The sequence below is a fragment of the Papilio xuthus genome, unplaced genomic scaffold (assembly GCF_000836235.2).
Source record: "Papilio xuthus unplaced genomic scaffold, Pxut_1.1 DF827714.1, whole genome shotgun sequence".
NCBI classification, from domain to species: Eukaryota; Metazoa; Arthropoda; class Insecta; order Lepidoptera; family Papilionidae; genus Papilio; species Papilio xuthus.
The window spans coordinates 3,652,540-3,665,084 of NW_013530935.1; the positions used below are offsets into that span (position 1 = coordinate 3,652,540).

A 12,545-nucleotide genomic window follows, 5' to 3' on the forward strand; every position below is an offset into this window, starting at 1 on the left:
AGTCGGGGGTCAGACTGGTGATACATCACTAACTGGACTTTCATTGTTTTTTGCTAACACTTATTAGTGGATGCTTATGTTTGTTTTGTTGGCTTTCGAAATATCAGTGTGATTTTCCTTTAATATAGAAAAATAAATAGATATGGAATGTTTTTATTGACTTACATAAGGTCAAAAAGGTCATCGAATAAATACACATAATTTTTGGTTTGTTATATGCCGGAGGTGTTACTTTTAATTTATATTTCACGATTAATTTTCAAAATGTTTTATGCATTAGCGATTTAGTTTAAAATATTTAATATTGTAAATTAAGTTAAATGTGTACAATAATTTATAGATAATGCATATGTATAAAGTGTTTGATGTAATGCCTTATCATTAAAGTCACTCCTTTAAAATTTCATTGTTTGAAATAATGAAGAATTAACTTACACTCAAATTGTCACTAGCTACTCAACGGAAGTGCTTCTTAGTATGGTAATTATACTCCAGCATTACAAAATGTTTGTATGTACCCTAATTAAATTCTATAATATTTGAACGTTTTTTTATTTCTTGTCTTTTGGTGTTCCTTTAGCTTTTACTTATGGTTTAAATTTAAAGTGTACAATTTTTATTTCATTTGTATACTCTGTTCTGAAATATCAAAAAACGACGGCTCTGTATTCATAATGCAAATTATGTTAAGTACTTATAAGAAAAGTGTAATCTTAAGAAGCAATAAATTATATGTACCTAAGCTTTTACTAAAAGCTTTATAATAAAAGTTTTATCACAGTATTACTTTTAAATCCCCCAACTTCCTTTCCCAAATGTTTTTATCCGAGGAAGTTTTCGAAAATTTATAAAGTTATGTAAAATATAATAATTAAATAAAACTGTCACTCTTGGCGCTGAAGAATTCAATAGGTAAGTATAACCAAGGAATGGTCAGTATTTGTTAAGGTACAGATCATTGGAAATTAATTCATAAATTTTGTGACTGTCTGCATACCGATTGCGTAGGGGAGACAAGGACCAAAAATTTTATAACTTTTGCTGTATCTGAGTATTAAAGCTACGGAGACTAAACCACTTGAGGAAGAACATTCTGTTAGTAAAACAGAGATAATAATATGTTTCATGTTTGGATTACAAGCAATTGAATGTATTTTGAAAATATAGTTTATAAGACAAAAGTTAAATTTACCTAAAATCTTTTTGTTTGGTATCAATTTAATTTTTTGTTAAATTTATTTAAACTTTGACACGTTTGCTCTTTGTCTGATTCTCTATAATCTTTGATTGTTCCAAACTAATGAACATTTTCCAAATAAGATATGACCTAAAGGTCTATGTTACCAGGTCATAAAATTAAAAAAATCTTTAATTGTCAATGTCACTCGTTTGTCGTTGTCTTTATGTCAATGTGTTTGCGAAAACCTCTGTAAACAAATTTACCCAGGAAATAAAGTGCTTTTGAAGAAATACAAAAAAAAACAATGGCTGACTCGACGGTAACTGATGTAAGCAAGTTGAAAGTGGTTGAATTAAGAAAAGAGTTAAAATCACGTGGACTGTCTTATGTCGGCGACAAAGCGGAGCTTGTGGCTAGGCTGCAAGCGGCTATAGCGCAAGATGACCACGGTGATATCAACTTAGATTCAGACGAAATAGATTCTGACGGAGTTCTTGAAGATGAGGACGATAAAAGCCAAACAGACATTTTAGATGATTCCGCCGTGGATACACTGAACGAGGAATTGGCACTTGAGGAACATCCTGAGAAAACGACAAATGAGTCAAAACCTCAGAGGACATTAAAAAGGAAAATAACCGCCCCACCTACAGAACCGGCCAAAGAAAAATCACAAGATACAAAGGAAACTGGTACAAAAAAAATTGTATTGAATAGAGCTATATCTATTACACCAAAACAAACCGAGGAAAATGTAGAGACAAAATCCGAGGAAACGCCGCCATCCAACGTTGGCAAAGTCAAATTAGTTACAGACATAGATCCCAAGACTAGATTGGAGATGAGAGCCAGAAGATTTGGCCTACCTGTTAAAGTGACAGAGGCTGAGCGGAAAGAAGCCAGAAAACAGAGGTTCCAGACTTCAGCACAAAATAATATCAGCTCAACAACTCCAGGCTCATTAAAAGACAATATAGAGAAACTAAAGCAAAGAGCTGAAAGATTTGGACAGTCTGTATCTTCCATTATGACAGACATTGAAAATAAAGAGAGGTTAGAAAAACGCAAAGCAAAATTCAATGTGGCAAAATGACTAAAATTATAAGTTACTTTCATTATGAATTAATAAATATAAGGTGAAATAATATTTCTAATTTTAGCAATAACAATAGTAAATTAATAAAGTGGTAATTTATCACATTTCATTCTATAATACTTAAGTCTTAATTAATAAATTAGAAATAATTAAGACATAAATACTAAGACACCTTGTGAAAACATAAACAAGAAGTGATAACATAAACAGTACTGTTACTAATCCATAAAACTTAAATTATCAAATTCCTGGATAATATCTGTGTAAAATATTGTAAGTAACTAACATAATAAAGTGTTATCTTTGGCAAATAATGATCTTCATTCTTTAATGTTTACATCTACTGCCCACTTTGAGAATAAATATTTCCCATATTTTCACATATTTAAAAACCACTATAACTTCCAATTAAATTAATTAATTATTGTGACCTATATTTGTAGATTAACGGAGAATTCTAAACTAAATGTTTACTATAACCTGCAACTTGAGACCTGCAGCGCCCACAAGAGGTTGTTATCACCCACTTTGGGAAAGACTGATTTATGTTTAGATTAGGTATAATATTGCAATAGATAAGTGACCAAAAATCCTATTCCCTGTAGCATGACAATAAGCTAAAAAAATTAGTTAATACAAACCCTCAACCTCATGACCAATGGTCCATACTCTTACCATTAGAATATTTGCTTTTGCATCAAAACACAATATTAAAATGAAATAAAAATGCTAAATATATAAAAAATATTTATTCGTCATAACTAAATGGTAGTTCTTCAAAGTGTTCAGTAATTGTTGCACTGTCATTATTACATATATTTGATGCCTTATCAATGTTTGTATGATCATCCTCTTCCTTGTCACTTAGAAAATCTTGCGGAATAAATAAACCATACTCCATATTAGACTCTTTACATAATGTACTCCATCTTATAGCTATGTCTTTATGTAAAGACTTCCTAAAAACTAAACAATGCATATGTTTAAACTTCTCATATTTAATTCTTGAAAAACCTAAACATGCTAAAGTATATCTCCAACACTTCATCAATTTAGAATTAGCTCCAACATGTTTTGAATCTGGTGTATTTATTATCAATATTCCTCCAGGTTTTAGAAGATTGTAAGCTCTCACACATGCCTCTATTCTTAATTCTGAATTAGGAATGTATTCAAGCAAGAAGCAGAATGTTACTATGTCAAAAGAGTTTTGTTCCAATTCTTTTATACTTTGGCTTTCAATAACCATCTCTTCGCCTATATCAACATTTAGAAAATCAAATTGATAGACAGAATTATTTGCTGGGCACAGATCAATTGGCAGAACATCCAAGAATGTATACATTTTAAAAGGATTATAACAGCTACCTACATCAAGTAATTTTAAAGGTAAGGAAAATTGTTCTAGAGAATCAATACTAATATTAATTTTATTTGATATGTCTATATCTCTATCACGAAACTTTAAGTAGTGGTCATTGATGTAATAATTATAGCTAAAATCAGCAGACCATTGTATTCGAGACACAACAGCATTAGATTTGTCCAAACAATTGCTATCCCAATGTACAGTTGCTAATCGTTCCATGCATTTTGCATACTTTTTTAAAATATCTTCATTTTTACTATGTTCAAGCCATGCTCTACGAAATCCTATTTTTGAAGAAGACTTCCTCAAAGAAGCGTGAACTTCCTTTATATAGTAAGCCAATTCTTTGTGCTCTTCAGTAGCCATGTCGTCTAAAAGTTTTATATTGGACTATTTTTCATGAATTCTCAGTTATTTTTCTTAATTTGGCGAATAAAGTAAAAGTTAAGTAAAATTAAATACAAAATTTCGTGTTAATCCGAATCAAACTTGCTCGACATTGACATATGTGGTGTTGACTATGTTTTTTTAAATAGAAAAAGTTTTAAGCATACTGCCATCCTTTTGTAGAAAATCAGAATTTATTTCTTAAATAACCAATGTGAACAGACAGAGAAATTTTATCGTAATTCATTTACCATGAGTATTTAAATAAAAGGATAAGATCGCTAAGTATATTCTATAGTTCCCTGAGTTATTTAAAGTTTACCAAAGCCCCTACTGGCAATACTAGTTACAGGCTGTCAAAACAAAATTTTAATAAGGTGGAGGCGCTAAAATTATTTAATTTGTATTACATATAATTTTAAACAAGATGAGTCAATTACTAGAAACCGAAGCACAAAATTCTGATGATTTCGTAGACCAAATGATATTAGAATACGACAAAACGATAATGTCAATACCTGATATAGAAAACGAGCCGCATTTACTTATATCTAAAGTATGTATCTATTTATATATTATTCTACTCTTTAAATCCTTCTTTTAGCTTTCATTGAAAAGTATGATTTCAGGTACGTAAGCACTATATGGAATATATAATAAAACTTTTGTCGGTGAACTACGAAAAACATCAAAAGCAATTCAACAAAAATATTCGCTTACCAAGCGCAATATGGAGGTGTGCGAAAATTATAGAAATGACTGCCGCTCAAACTTGCATGGTAGTACAAATATATCGGAAAAATATTGTGGGCGTGGTATGTATTGATTTATTACCTTTGCTTTTTTTAACATTTGAAGTGAAAACCTGAATGATTAAAAAATTTCAGATCAATGAATTAAAACAGGACACAAGCAAGGGTAAACTGTACAAGACATTGTATGATTTTTTAAATACAACTCCAAACAATGAAAAAAGAGTTCAAACTACATTAAATAAGACTAATAATTGTACATGTCAATGTACATGCAACCAAAAGAGAAAGAGGCGTAGAGAAAACAATATTCAAAATCAATTCATATCTGATAATGTCGCATCTACACCTAGTGAAAAACTATTAGATACTAGTAACAATAGTCTAGAACATACATTAACAAAGGAAACAGAAGTTAACAGTGATATGACAATGAAAAATTTACCCTCAGAAACACCTTTTCATACACATAATGTAGAAACACAAGACTCTGATAATTTGCTACGGCAACTAGAGATATTGTTCCAAGATGACCATAATGATGATGATCTTTTTGAACAATCATTATGGAATGATCCAAATCCTACTAATGAAGAACCCAAAGACAATAAAAAAGATAATAATGAAACAGAAAACATGGTAGAGAGTAATAATTTACCAACTGTAAATATTAACCAATCTTTAGATGACAAATTGGCATCTTTAGCTGGACATTTTGTTGAGAATGACAATAGTACAAAACTGGCCAGTAAAAAAGCAAATCAAACATCCAATAAATGGTTGTGTGAAGAATATTTTATGAAGTTACAATTATATGAAATATTGGATCAATTGAGAGATTGTAATAGGGCAAAGCTTGCTAGGGTAAATAAGATAATTTTTACAAAATTTTAACACTTTCCTTGACATTACTATTTTTCCAAATTAAAGTGAACATGTTAGGCAAGTCAGTGGCAGTGAATGTGTTAATCTATATGCAGTATATGTATTATAGCCATAAATGTTAATTTAATCTTATATAATTTCAGGTAAAAGATTTATTAAAAGATATATTTGGAGAGGACAGTGATGATGAAGGGGTTATGTCACCATTGGAAGAGACACCAGAGTTTGTGAGGAGTTGTAAAGAGAGAATAGCTCCATGGGTAGTTAGAGTACTCACTCCATTTTATATCAAAGGACGGATAAAAGGAAAAGCTTTATTTAAGTCACTTGCTAAACATTTGATTAGGCTTATTTACCAGTGTAGTAAATATCCAAGTAAGTACCTTCCATAAAGATAGATTTTTACCATGTAAATATTTGTAGGACCATTTTTTTTTCAAAGGTGGTAAAAGGGATGATAATATTAAATTATTCAAATGTTCGTGAGACTTTATAATAAACTTATATAAAAATGGCTAAAACACTCACATTTGTTCGTCCGGTGGCAGCACCAACTAGTTTCGAGTACTGGGACATGTATTATTTCGCGGACGCGTGCCGTCGCTCACTCACTCTTATGAAGATCCGATGGGCTCGAAACGAATCGAACGGTGCCGCCTCCGGACAAGCACATATGAGTGTTTTAGCCTTTTTATATAAGGATGATGATATGTTATTAATAGTAATAAATCTCACTAATATATTCTAAATATTGTGTTACATGTGTATTAACAAACTGCATTTTTCTATTGCAGATGAATATGAAGTAAAAAGTTTTGTAAATGATTTTCTTGACAGCCACAAACTAATAAGATGTGAAGCTGACTTCAAACAATTCAGAATTAACAATATTTGACGGAAGAAATTTTTTTCATTATAAAGAAATCATTGTTGAAATTAATTATATTTTATCACTTTTTACCAATGTGGTAAGTGAATTTAAAAATATATAATCTTTAAAATGTTACTTTATTTCAGTTAATAATTCTTGAACACTACCAAATAAAAATCTCAGGGTCTAACAATAAAAGATTTAAACAGTGCTTGATATGTGAACCCTTTTTTTCTCATGCTGATATTAGGCATTACAAGAAGTGATTTTTTATTTGGTGATAATTATTATATACCCTTATATACATATTTGTCAAAGGGTCGAAACACATGTTTAACTGTATTTTTTTGAGGAATACTGTCAATGTTAAGTTACAGGATTCCAAAGTAACAATCTTTTTCCATTATTTAAATTTAATATCCATAAAATGAATTACACACTATGACATTATTTACTGTGGGTTTCTGACACCAAAATCTGTATAAAATATATTGTCATCCATGCCATACATCTTGATAAAACATAAATAACAATTTGTTTTAAACCGAGATTTTGTTCTTAGAAACCCACAATTAAGCTGACAAATGACACAAAGATTAAAAAAAACAGACATAGACTAATGATTTAATTAATTGAATCCAATTTTTTTTGTTTACTTATTTTTCTTATTTGGGATATTATCTTTATCATTGCTTTTTCTTTTATCTACCTTCGTAAACCAAGATGTGATAGTTGATTGAGCACATTTTTTGTTTTCCTTTGATATTCTTTTGTTACAATCATTTGATTTGTACCGTGAATTATTAACTGCTGTAGAAACTTGATGCCATGACAGTAGTACAGTTGGTTTTAAATATGATAGAGCCATATCTGGGTTGACATTTTCAATGTCTAACCATGCCTGTGAAAAGATTTTTAAACAGTATTATTGCTCAAAATAAAAAAAAACCGTCCGAATGGTATTGAAGATGGTCAATTATAGTTCCATAAAAAGTGTTTTAATTTTTTTTTCTACAAAATTGATATAATGTATCTTTAATTAACTGAAAGTTAAGATCTTAGGAATATTATATACTAGGAAGTGTTCCTTTCCATGACAATTAAAAATAAGCATTAAAATAATGTATGTGTTGAAATTCATACAATTTTCAAGGTGATTATATAAAATTTGATTGTAATACAATGCTGGAGCAGGCTTCTATTATTAAGTATAATTTATATCTGATAAATGATTATTTTTCCATGTAATAACATACTGATGCACACTGCATTTGGCCTTATAAAAGTTGGTTTCTGTTACCAACCAGAACTGCGCCTAGGAGGTGACAAGATTGAACTAATCAGTAAGGTTTTCTTTACCAATATTTCCTCATGCAGTTAGTAGTAAAATAATTTTATTTAGTTTTTAGTTGTGTCATTAAAAAGTCTGAAAAATACTGACATATTGCCTATCATGTCTGTCTTATTGTGGTATATATACATAAGGGGACAGTTGAATTCTTATGGTGAAAAGTACAGTCAGATGCATAAATATGTGTACATTTACAAAATTTTAGACACTTGTATAGGACTATGATGGAAAAAAATGTACACAATTTTCCCTTAACACATGTAGTTATGTTCGGAAGCAGGACTGATACATACATATTATTGAAACTGAAGGTGTATACAAGTTTCTGAAAGTTTGTAAATAATTATTTATGCAGACTGTACCAAGTTATTTGCCTAATTGGTACCTTGTTTGTTACACTTGTTTGTTGTTGTTTATCTGTGTATTACAAAGACCAGTGATTTTATAAGGCACTTTGTTGAAATTCTTTATTCCTATGACAAGCAAAGAGGTGCTTATTTGAAATACAGTGTGAACAAAAACTAGTGAATTTATAAGATAAATAAAATATTGATACCTCTTTTTGTAATTCCGTTTCCAAAATGGCGGGCATTCTGTGATGTAACCATTCTAATGTACTACTGGAATCCATAGTAATAATACTGTATGAATAAATAATGACATCATTGTCTTGCCAAATATTATATAGCCCAGCTATATATAAAAGTTTTACGCCTTTCCATCCACTTTTTTTATCATAATTGTTTTGCCATGTGCTAGAGTCGTCAATCTGGGATTACAAGAAACAAATTTCAGAGGAGAACTACTAAATTAATATAATTTAATATTTAATTGTTTAAAACAAATTGTTTCTAGAATATAATTAACTGTGAAATATTTGGGAGCAAAATGTAAACAATCAGTGGAAAGTTACAAAATATTATTCCACATTTGAATGTGGAATCTTTAGATGTTGCCTTAAAAAATTGAAACTACACAATAATTTTACTTGTAATTTTTTAGCTGAGGGTTCAATGTTCACTAGAAGTATTATGCTGACAATAGATAAACAAACATTCTCAAACATGTAAACTGTTTTTATTAAAATATTTTTAATCACATTTCTTTTTTTAATAGTATTAATATATTTAACATGTCCTATAACTATTAACAGTATTGTATAATTTTTGTAGGTAGTTGTAAATATCTTACCTTTATGTGTTCTTCTTGCGGAGCATATATGTAAAAAGGTTGCTTAACTTTATTTTTAACAGTGGTTTGCCATTCATAGTAGCCCTCTACCACTATTATACATCTACCTCCATTTAATAATATTGGATTGTAAAGTTTTGATGTTTTTATGTTCTCTATTCGACAATTATTTGTACTTAAATTATTTGTGCGATAATTACCCTTAAACACAAAAGGTGATATAGAATTTTGAGTATGTTTTCCTTGGTTCTTAAATAAATCCATAATTATGGCGAAAATGAAAGTGACCATCCACCAGTTTTATGACCTGATATACCTACATTATTTGTACTTTTAGTACTTGGTAATATATAAAAAAAAATTAAATATGTTTATAATTAAGTACAAAATGATTGTACCTTATGCCAAGGAGGTATTATCCCCCACATCATAGGCTTTAAAATCCGACTGCCAGCAATGTTTTTATAATTACTAGAAGATACTAAAACAGGTGTAACATCAGTTGGTGCAATATTATAAGAAGGTTCATATTCTTTGCCGTCATTATGCTCGTGTAGCCATTCTGGTTTATCAAAAGAATCCTTTTTCTTATTTTTATAACTACAGACACAACGTAGTTGTTCTTTATTTAGTGATCTAAAAAAAATTGTGTAGTTACTATTAGCAGTACAAGACCATTACTATTCTAATTAAATATACACACAGTCCAGTGCGGCCACACATTTTGAATGTTGAAGATAAAAAAATACATTAATTTAAAATGTATGTTTTCCCGGGCAATTTGCCAGTGCACTATACAAGTTGAACTTATCACTGTCAACGCTGCATTGCAGACTTTCTTGCAAAGCTTGACATTGACATTTTTGTCATACAACTGCGAGATAGTGCGACTGCGAACTCATCAAATTTTATTAAATGTGAATCAGTTTTGAATTCGCAGTTTTTTTTGGCTTATTATTTTTTTGCAATATTAGTACTTAGTATTTTCTGGAAATCAAAAAATATTATTCTATATTATCTATCTCCGTATTTAGTCTACATTTTTAAGTCACTTTTTTATGGTAAAGTCAAAGTGTATCTTGTGGGTCAGTTTATAGAGTTGTAAATTTGTGATTGTGAATGAACTGATAAGACTGAATAAAATTGGTTTGGTTGGTTGGATGAAGGCAGACGAGTCTTACAAAACAATGTCTACCGAAATTCGTTAAGACCCCTTATGGTACTTCAACAATGTCCTTCTAACTTTATTATTGGGTGATGTTTATTTTCTATTGAAACCATGTGGAAGTATGTGACTCGACGCATCCGAGATGCTTTAGAGAAGAGTGTAAACCATTTTGATAAACGTAGTTCTACAGGAGTCGTAAATTCAGCTGGTAGCACCCTTTCAGAGGAGCAGAACAAACGCATAGGAGCACCGTCTTGCTGGCAAAATCCACGCAAATGTTGGAAATCATTTTGTAACGATAACGATACTAAAAGCAAAAAATGGAACTTTGATGATCTAAATCGCACTTGGATAGGTGCCATAACATGGGTAAATATTACTTATGGCTATATTGAGACAATACTTATATATTGTGGTAGATTATAACTTTAATGCGACACGTTTTAAAAAAACTCTTATTATTACGAAACCATAAGGATATTATTACACAAATATAATTTCAATGATATTGGATTCAGGATTTTTATTTTTTTACAGAGTAGTGCTTTGGTTGTTGGTTGGTACACTAGCCAACTTATCCATCTCAAACTCAAGTACAAATGCAGAGATGATAAAAAGGATTGTTATCCGGTCAACTGTTTGCTGTCATCACTTCACCCTTATATTGATTGCATCAGTAAGAGTGCAGTTGGATTGAATTCAAGTAGAAAAATTGAGAAAGCAATAGCAAGTGTACCAATACATGTACATTTGTTATCAAATGAGAACAAAACAGATGAGAAAGCATCAACCAGTGCTAGCAACAGTTCAACAAGCTCTGATGATGAACTTGGAGAGGTATTGAACTCAATAGAGAACAGACTGGGTTTGGCCGCCATTGAAAATGGACAACATCAAGATGGTTTAAATTTGCTAAGGTAAATAACATAGAATAGATATATGGCGCCAATTTTAAGCCACAATAACAATATTTGTGTTACGTAAATTTTTTTACGCACCTTTTTATTAATATTGTGAAATATTGTTTTTGTATTTCAGATCTGCAGCGAACCGCAATCATGCACCTGCTCTGTTCAATCTGGGCTTATGCTATGAGATAGGCATGGGTGTAGCCATTGATGAGAAAATGGTGAGTTACATACCTTTAATGGATTACACCTGTCACAAATCTTTCAAATAAAATTTAGCACTAAATAAAATTTGTATGATCCATTAATTAGTCTACAAGCGATGTAACGGTTTTGTAGGTTATGATAAATATATCTCCTAAGTATCTTGATTAATGAATTGTTTCTTTCAGGCAATGGAGTTGTATCGCATGGCAGCTACACAGCAGCATCCCGGTGCATTGTACAATCTTGGGATCTACTATGGTCAAGGTCGAGGTGGTTTAACAAGGGACACAGCTACTGCAAAACGACTGCTGCGTCTGGCCGCCGTTCAGGGCCAGCAAGATGCTATTAAAGCCTTAAACGGTCTCAATGACACTCCCGAACCTTACACTGATAAATGGGAAGATTTATATCCTCCCAATGAGAATTTAGTACCAACACATTCAGTGCTTTTCGTAGAAAACCCTAGTCGTAATTATAATGTGTTAATTTGCTAAGTTGATTAGTTAGTATAGGTGTTGGTTTCGCATTTATAATATTGGTTTTTAGGAATACAAAATATGTAAACTAACATTTTTTTTTGTTATTGCTTCATATTTCAAATACTTAAAATCTTAATCTGTAAAACAGATTTATTTTATAGTTACTAGATCTTTTTCTCTATCTTTAGCTCAACTGAAATAGTGGTAAACACAGTTGACAAAAAGTCCTGACTTCGAATATGTAAATTTCATTAAGTGAATATTCTTTTTTTTAAATAATTTCCATCTTCACATTTTCTAGTGTTAGTGTCATTTTTTAGAATGGAATTAAATTTCATCATAAGGCTATATAGTTTTTAAATTCTATGCTAAATTTGACTTATATTTTTGGTTTTATGTGCATATATGATTTATGGACATACTGTTTTACATCTAGTAAAACCGTAAATTTTGATTTAATAATTAACATTTGAACAAAGCATGTTATCCACAATGATCTTTAGTTTGAATGTCATAGAATATAAAACGATTATTTCAATTTTGAATGTATGTACTTGTTCAACATATGATCAAAACTATCATAAAATAAACACTAACAATAACTATTATAAATTATCTGTGTTGTTTTTTTCGTAATAAAATAAGTATTACTTCAAATTACGTTTATTCTTTGCCAATATTATAATATAAAAAATGCTATA

General features: G+C 30.3%; 5 protein-coding genes across 5 annotated transcripts; 3 read left to right on the plus strand and 2 right to left on the minus strand.

Moving 5' to 3' along the window:
* The first annotated feature begins 1,375 nt into the window (after positions 1–1,375).
* On the plus strand, positions 1,376–2,327 carry LOC106116544 (SAP domain-containing ribonucleoprotein). The gene has a single exon (XM_013310419.1). The coding sequence runs from the start codon at positions 1,485–1,487 to the stop codon at positions 2,271–2,273; it is 789 nt and encodes a 262-aa protein (XP_013165873.1). The 5' UTR covers positions 1,376–1,484; the 3' UTR covers positions 2,274–2,327.
* Positions 2,328–3,016: 689 nt separating this feature from the next.
* Samtor (S-adenosylmethionine sensor upstream of TORC1) lies at positions 3,017–4,173 on the minus strand. Its single transcript, XM_013310456.1, has one exon. It carries the CDS (start codon positions 4,009–4,011, stop codon positions 3,025–3,027), a length of 987 nt encoding a protein of 328 aa, XP_013165910.1. The 5' UTR covers positions 4,012–4,173; the 3' UTR covers positions 3,017–3,024.
* Positions 4,174–4,341: 168 nt separating this feature from the next.
* On the plus strand, positions 4,342–7,014 carry LOC106116562 (uncharacterized). Its single transcript, XM_013310436.1, has 5 exons — positions 4,342–4,588; positions 4,662–4,847; positions 4,920–5,648; positions 5,813–6,044; positions 6,464–7,014. The coding sequence occupies exons 1-5, from the start codon at positions 4,460–4,462 to the stop codon at positions 6,562–6,564; spliced, it is 1,377 nt and encodes a 458-aa protein (XP_013165890.1). The 5' UTR covers positions 4,342–4,459; the 3' UTR covers positions 6,565–7,014.
* Positions 7,015–7,172: 158 nt separating this feature from the next.
* LOC106116545 (embryonic stem cell-specific 5-hydroxymethylcytosine-binding protein) lies at positions 7,173–9,909 on the minus strand. Its single transcript, XM_013310420.1, has 5 exons — positions 9,786–9,909; positions 9,481–9,718; positions 9,083–9,283; positions 8,448–8,660; positions 7,173–7,441 (listed from the first exon to the last, which is right to left on the minus strand). The coding sequence occupies exons 1-5, from the start codon at positions 9,803–9,805 to the stop codon at positions 7,193–7,195; spliced, it is 921 nt and encodes a 306-aa protein (XP_013165874.1). The 5' UTR covers positions 9,806–9,909; the 3' UTR covers positions 7,173–7,192.
* Positions 9,910–10,285: 376 nt separating this feature from the next.
* On the plus strand, positions 10,286–12,457 carry LOC106116537 (uncharacterized). The gene is given in 4 exon segments (NM_001312523.1): positions 10,286–10,619; positions 10,788–11,167; positions 11,289–11,379; positions 11,551–12,457. Coding segments are annotated over 4 exon segments (1,038 nt in total). The 5' UTR covers positions 10,286–10,361; the 3' UTR covers positions 11,860–12,457.
* The last annotated feature ends 88 nt before the right edge of the window (positions 12,458–12,545 follow it).

Coding starts and splice junctions, on each gene's coding strand:
- Samtor (XM_013310456.1), bottom strand. CDS start 4,011: ATGGCTACTGAAGAGCACAAAGAATTGGCTTACTATATAAAGGAAGTT.
- LOC106116562 (XM_013310436.1), top strand. CDS start 4,460: ATGAGTCAATTACTAGAAACCGAAGCACAAAATTCTGATGATTTCGTA. Junction 4,589..4,661: donor CGCATTTACTTATATCTAAA/GTATGTATCTAT, acceptor GTATGATTTCAG/GTACGTAAGCACTATATGGA. Junction 6,045..6,463: donor CCAGTGTAGTAAATATCCAA/GTAAGTACCTTC, acceptor TTTCTATTGCAG/ATGAATATGAAGTAAAAAGT.
- LOC106116545 (XM_013310420.1), bottom strand. CDS start 9,805: ATGTGTGGCCGCACTGGACT. Junction 9,719..9,785: donor ATGTGTGGCCGCACTGGACT/GTGTGTATATTT, acceptor AATTTTTTTTAG/ATCACTAAATAAAGAACAAC. Junction 7,442..8,447: donor AAACGGAATTACAAAAAGAG/GTATCAATATTT, acceptor ATCTTTTCACAG/GCATGGTTAGACATTGAAAA.
- LOC106116544 (XM_013310419.1), top strand. CDS start 1,485: ATGGCTGACTCGACGGTAACTGATGTAAGCAAGTTGAAAGTGGTTGAA.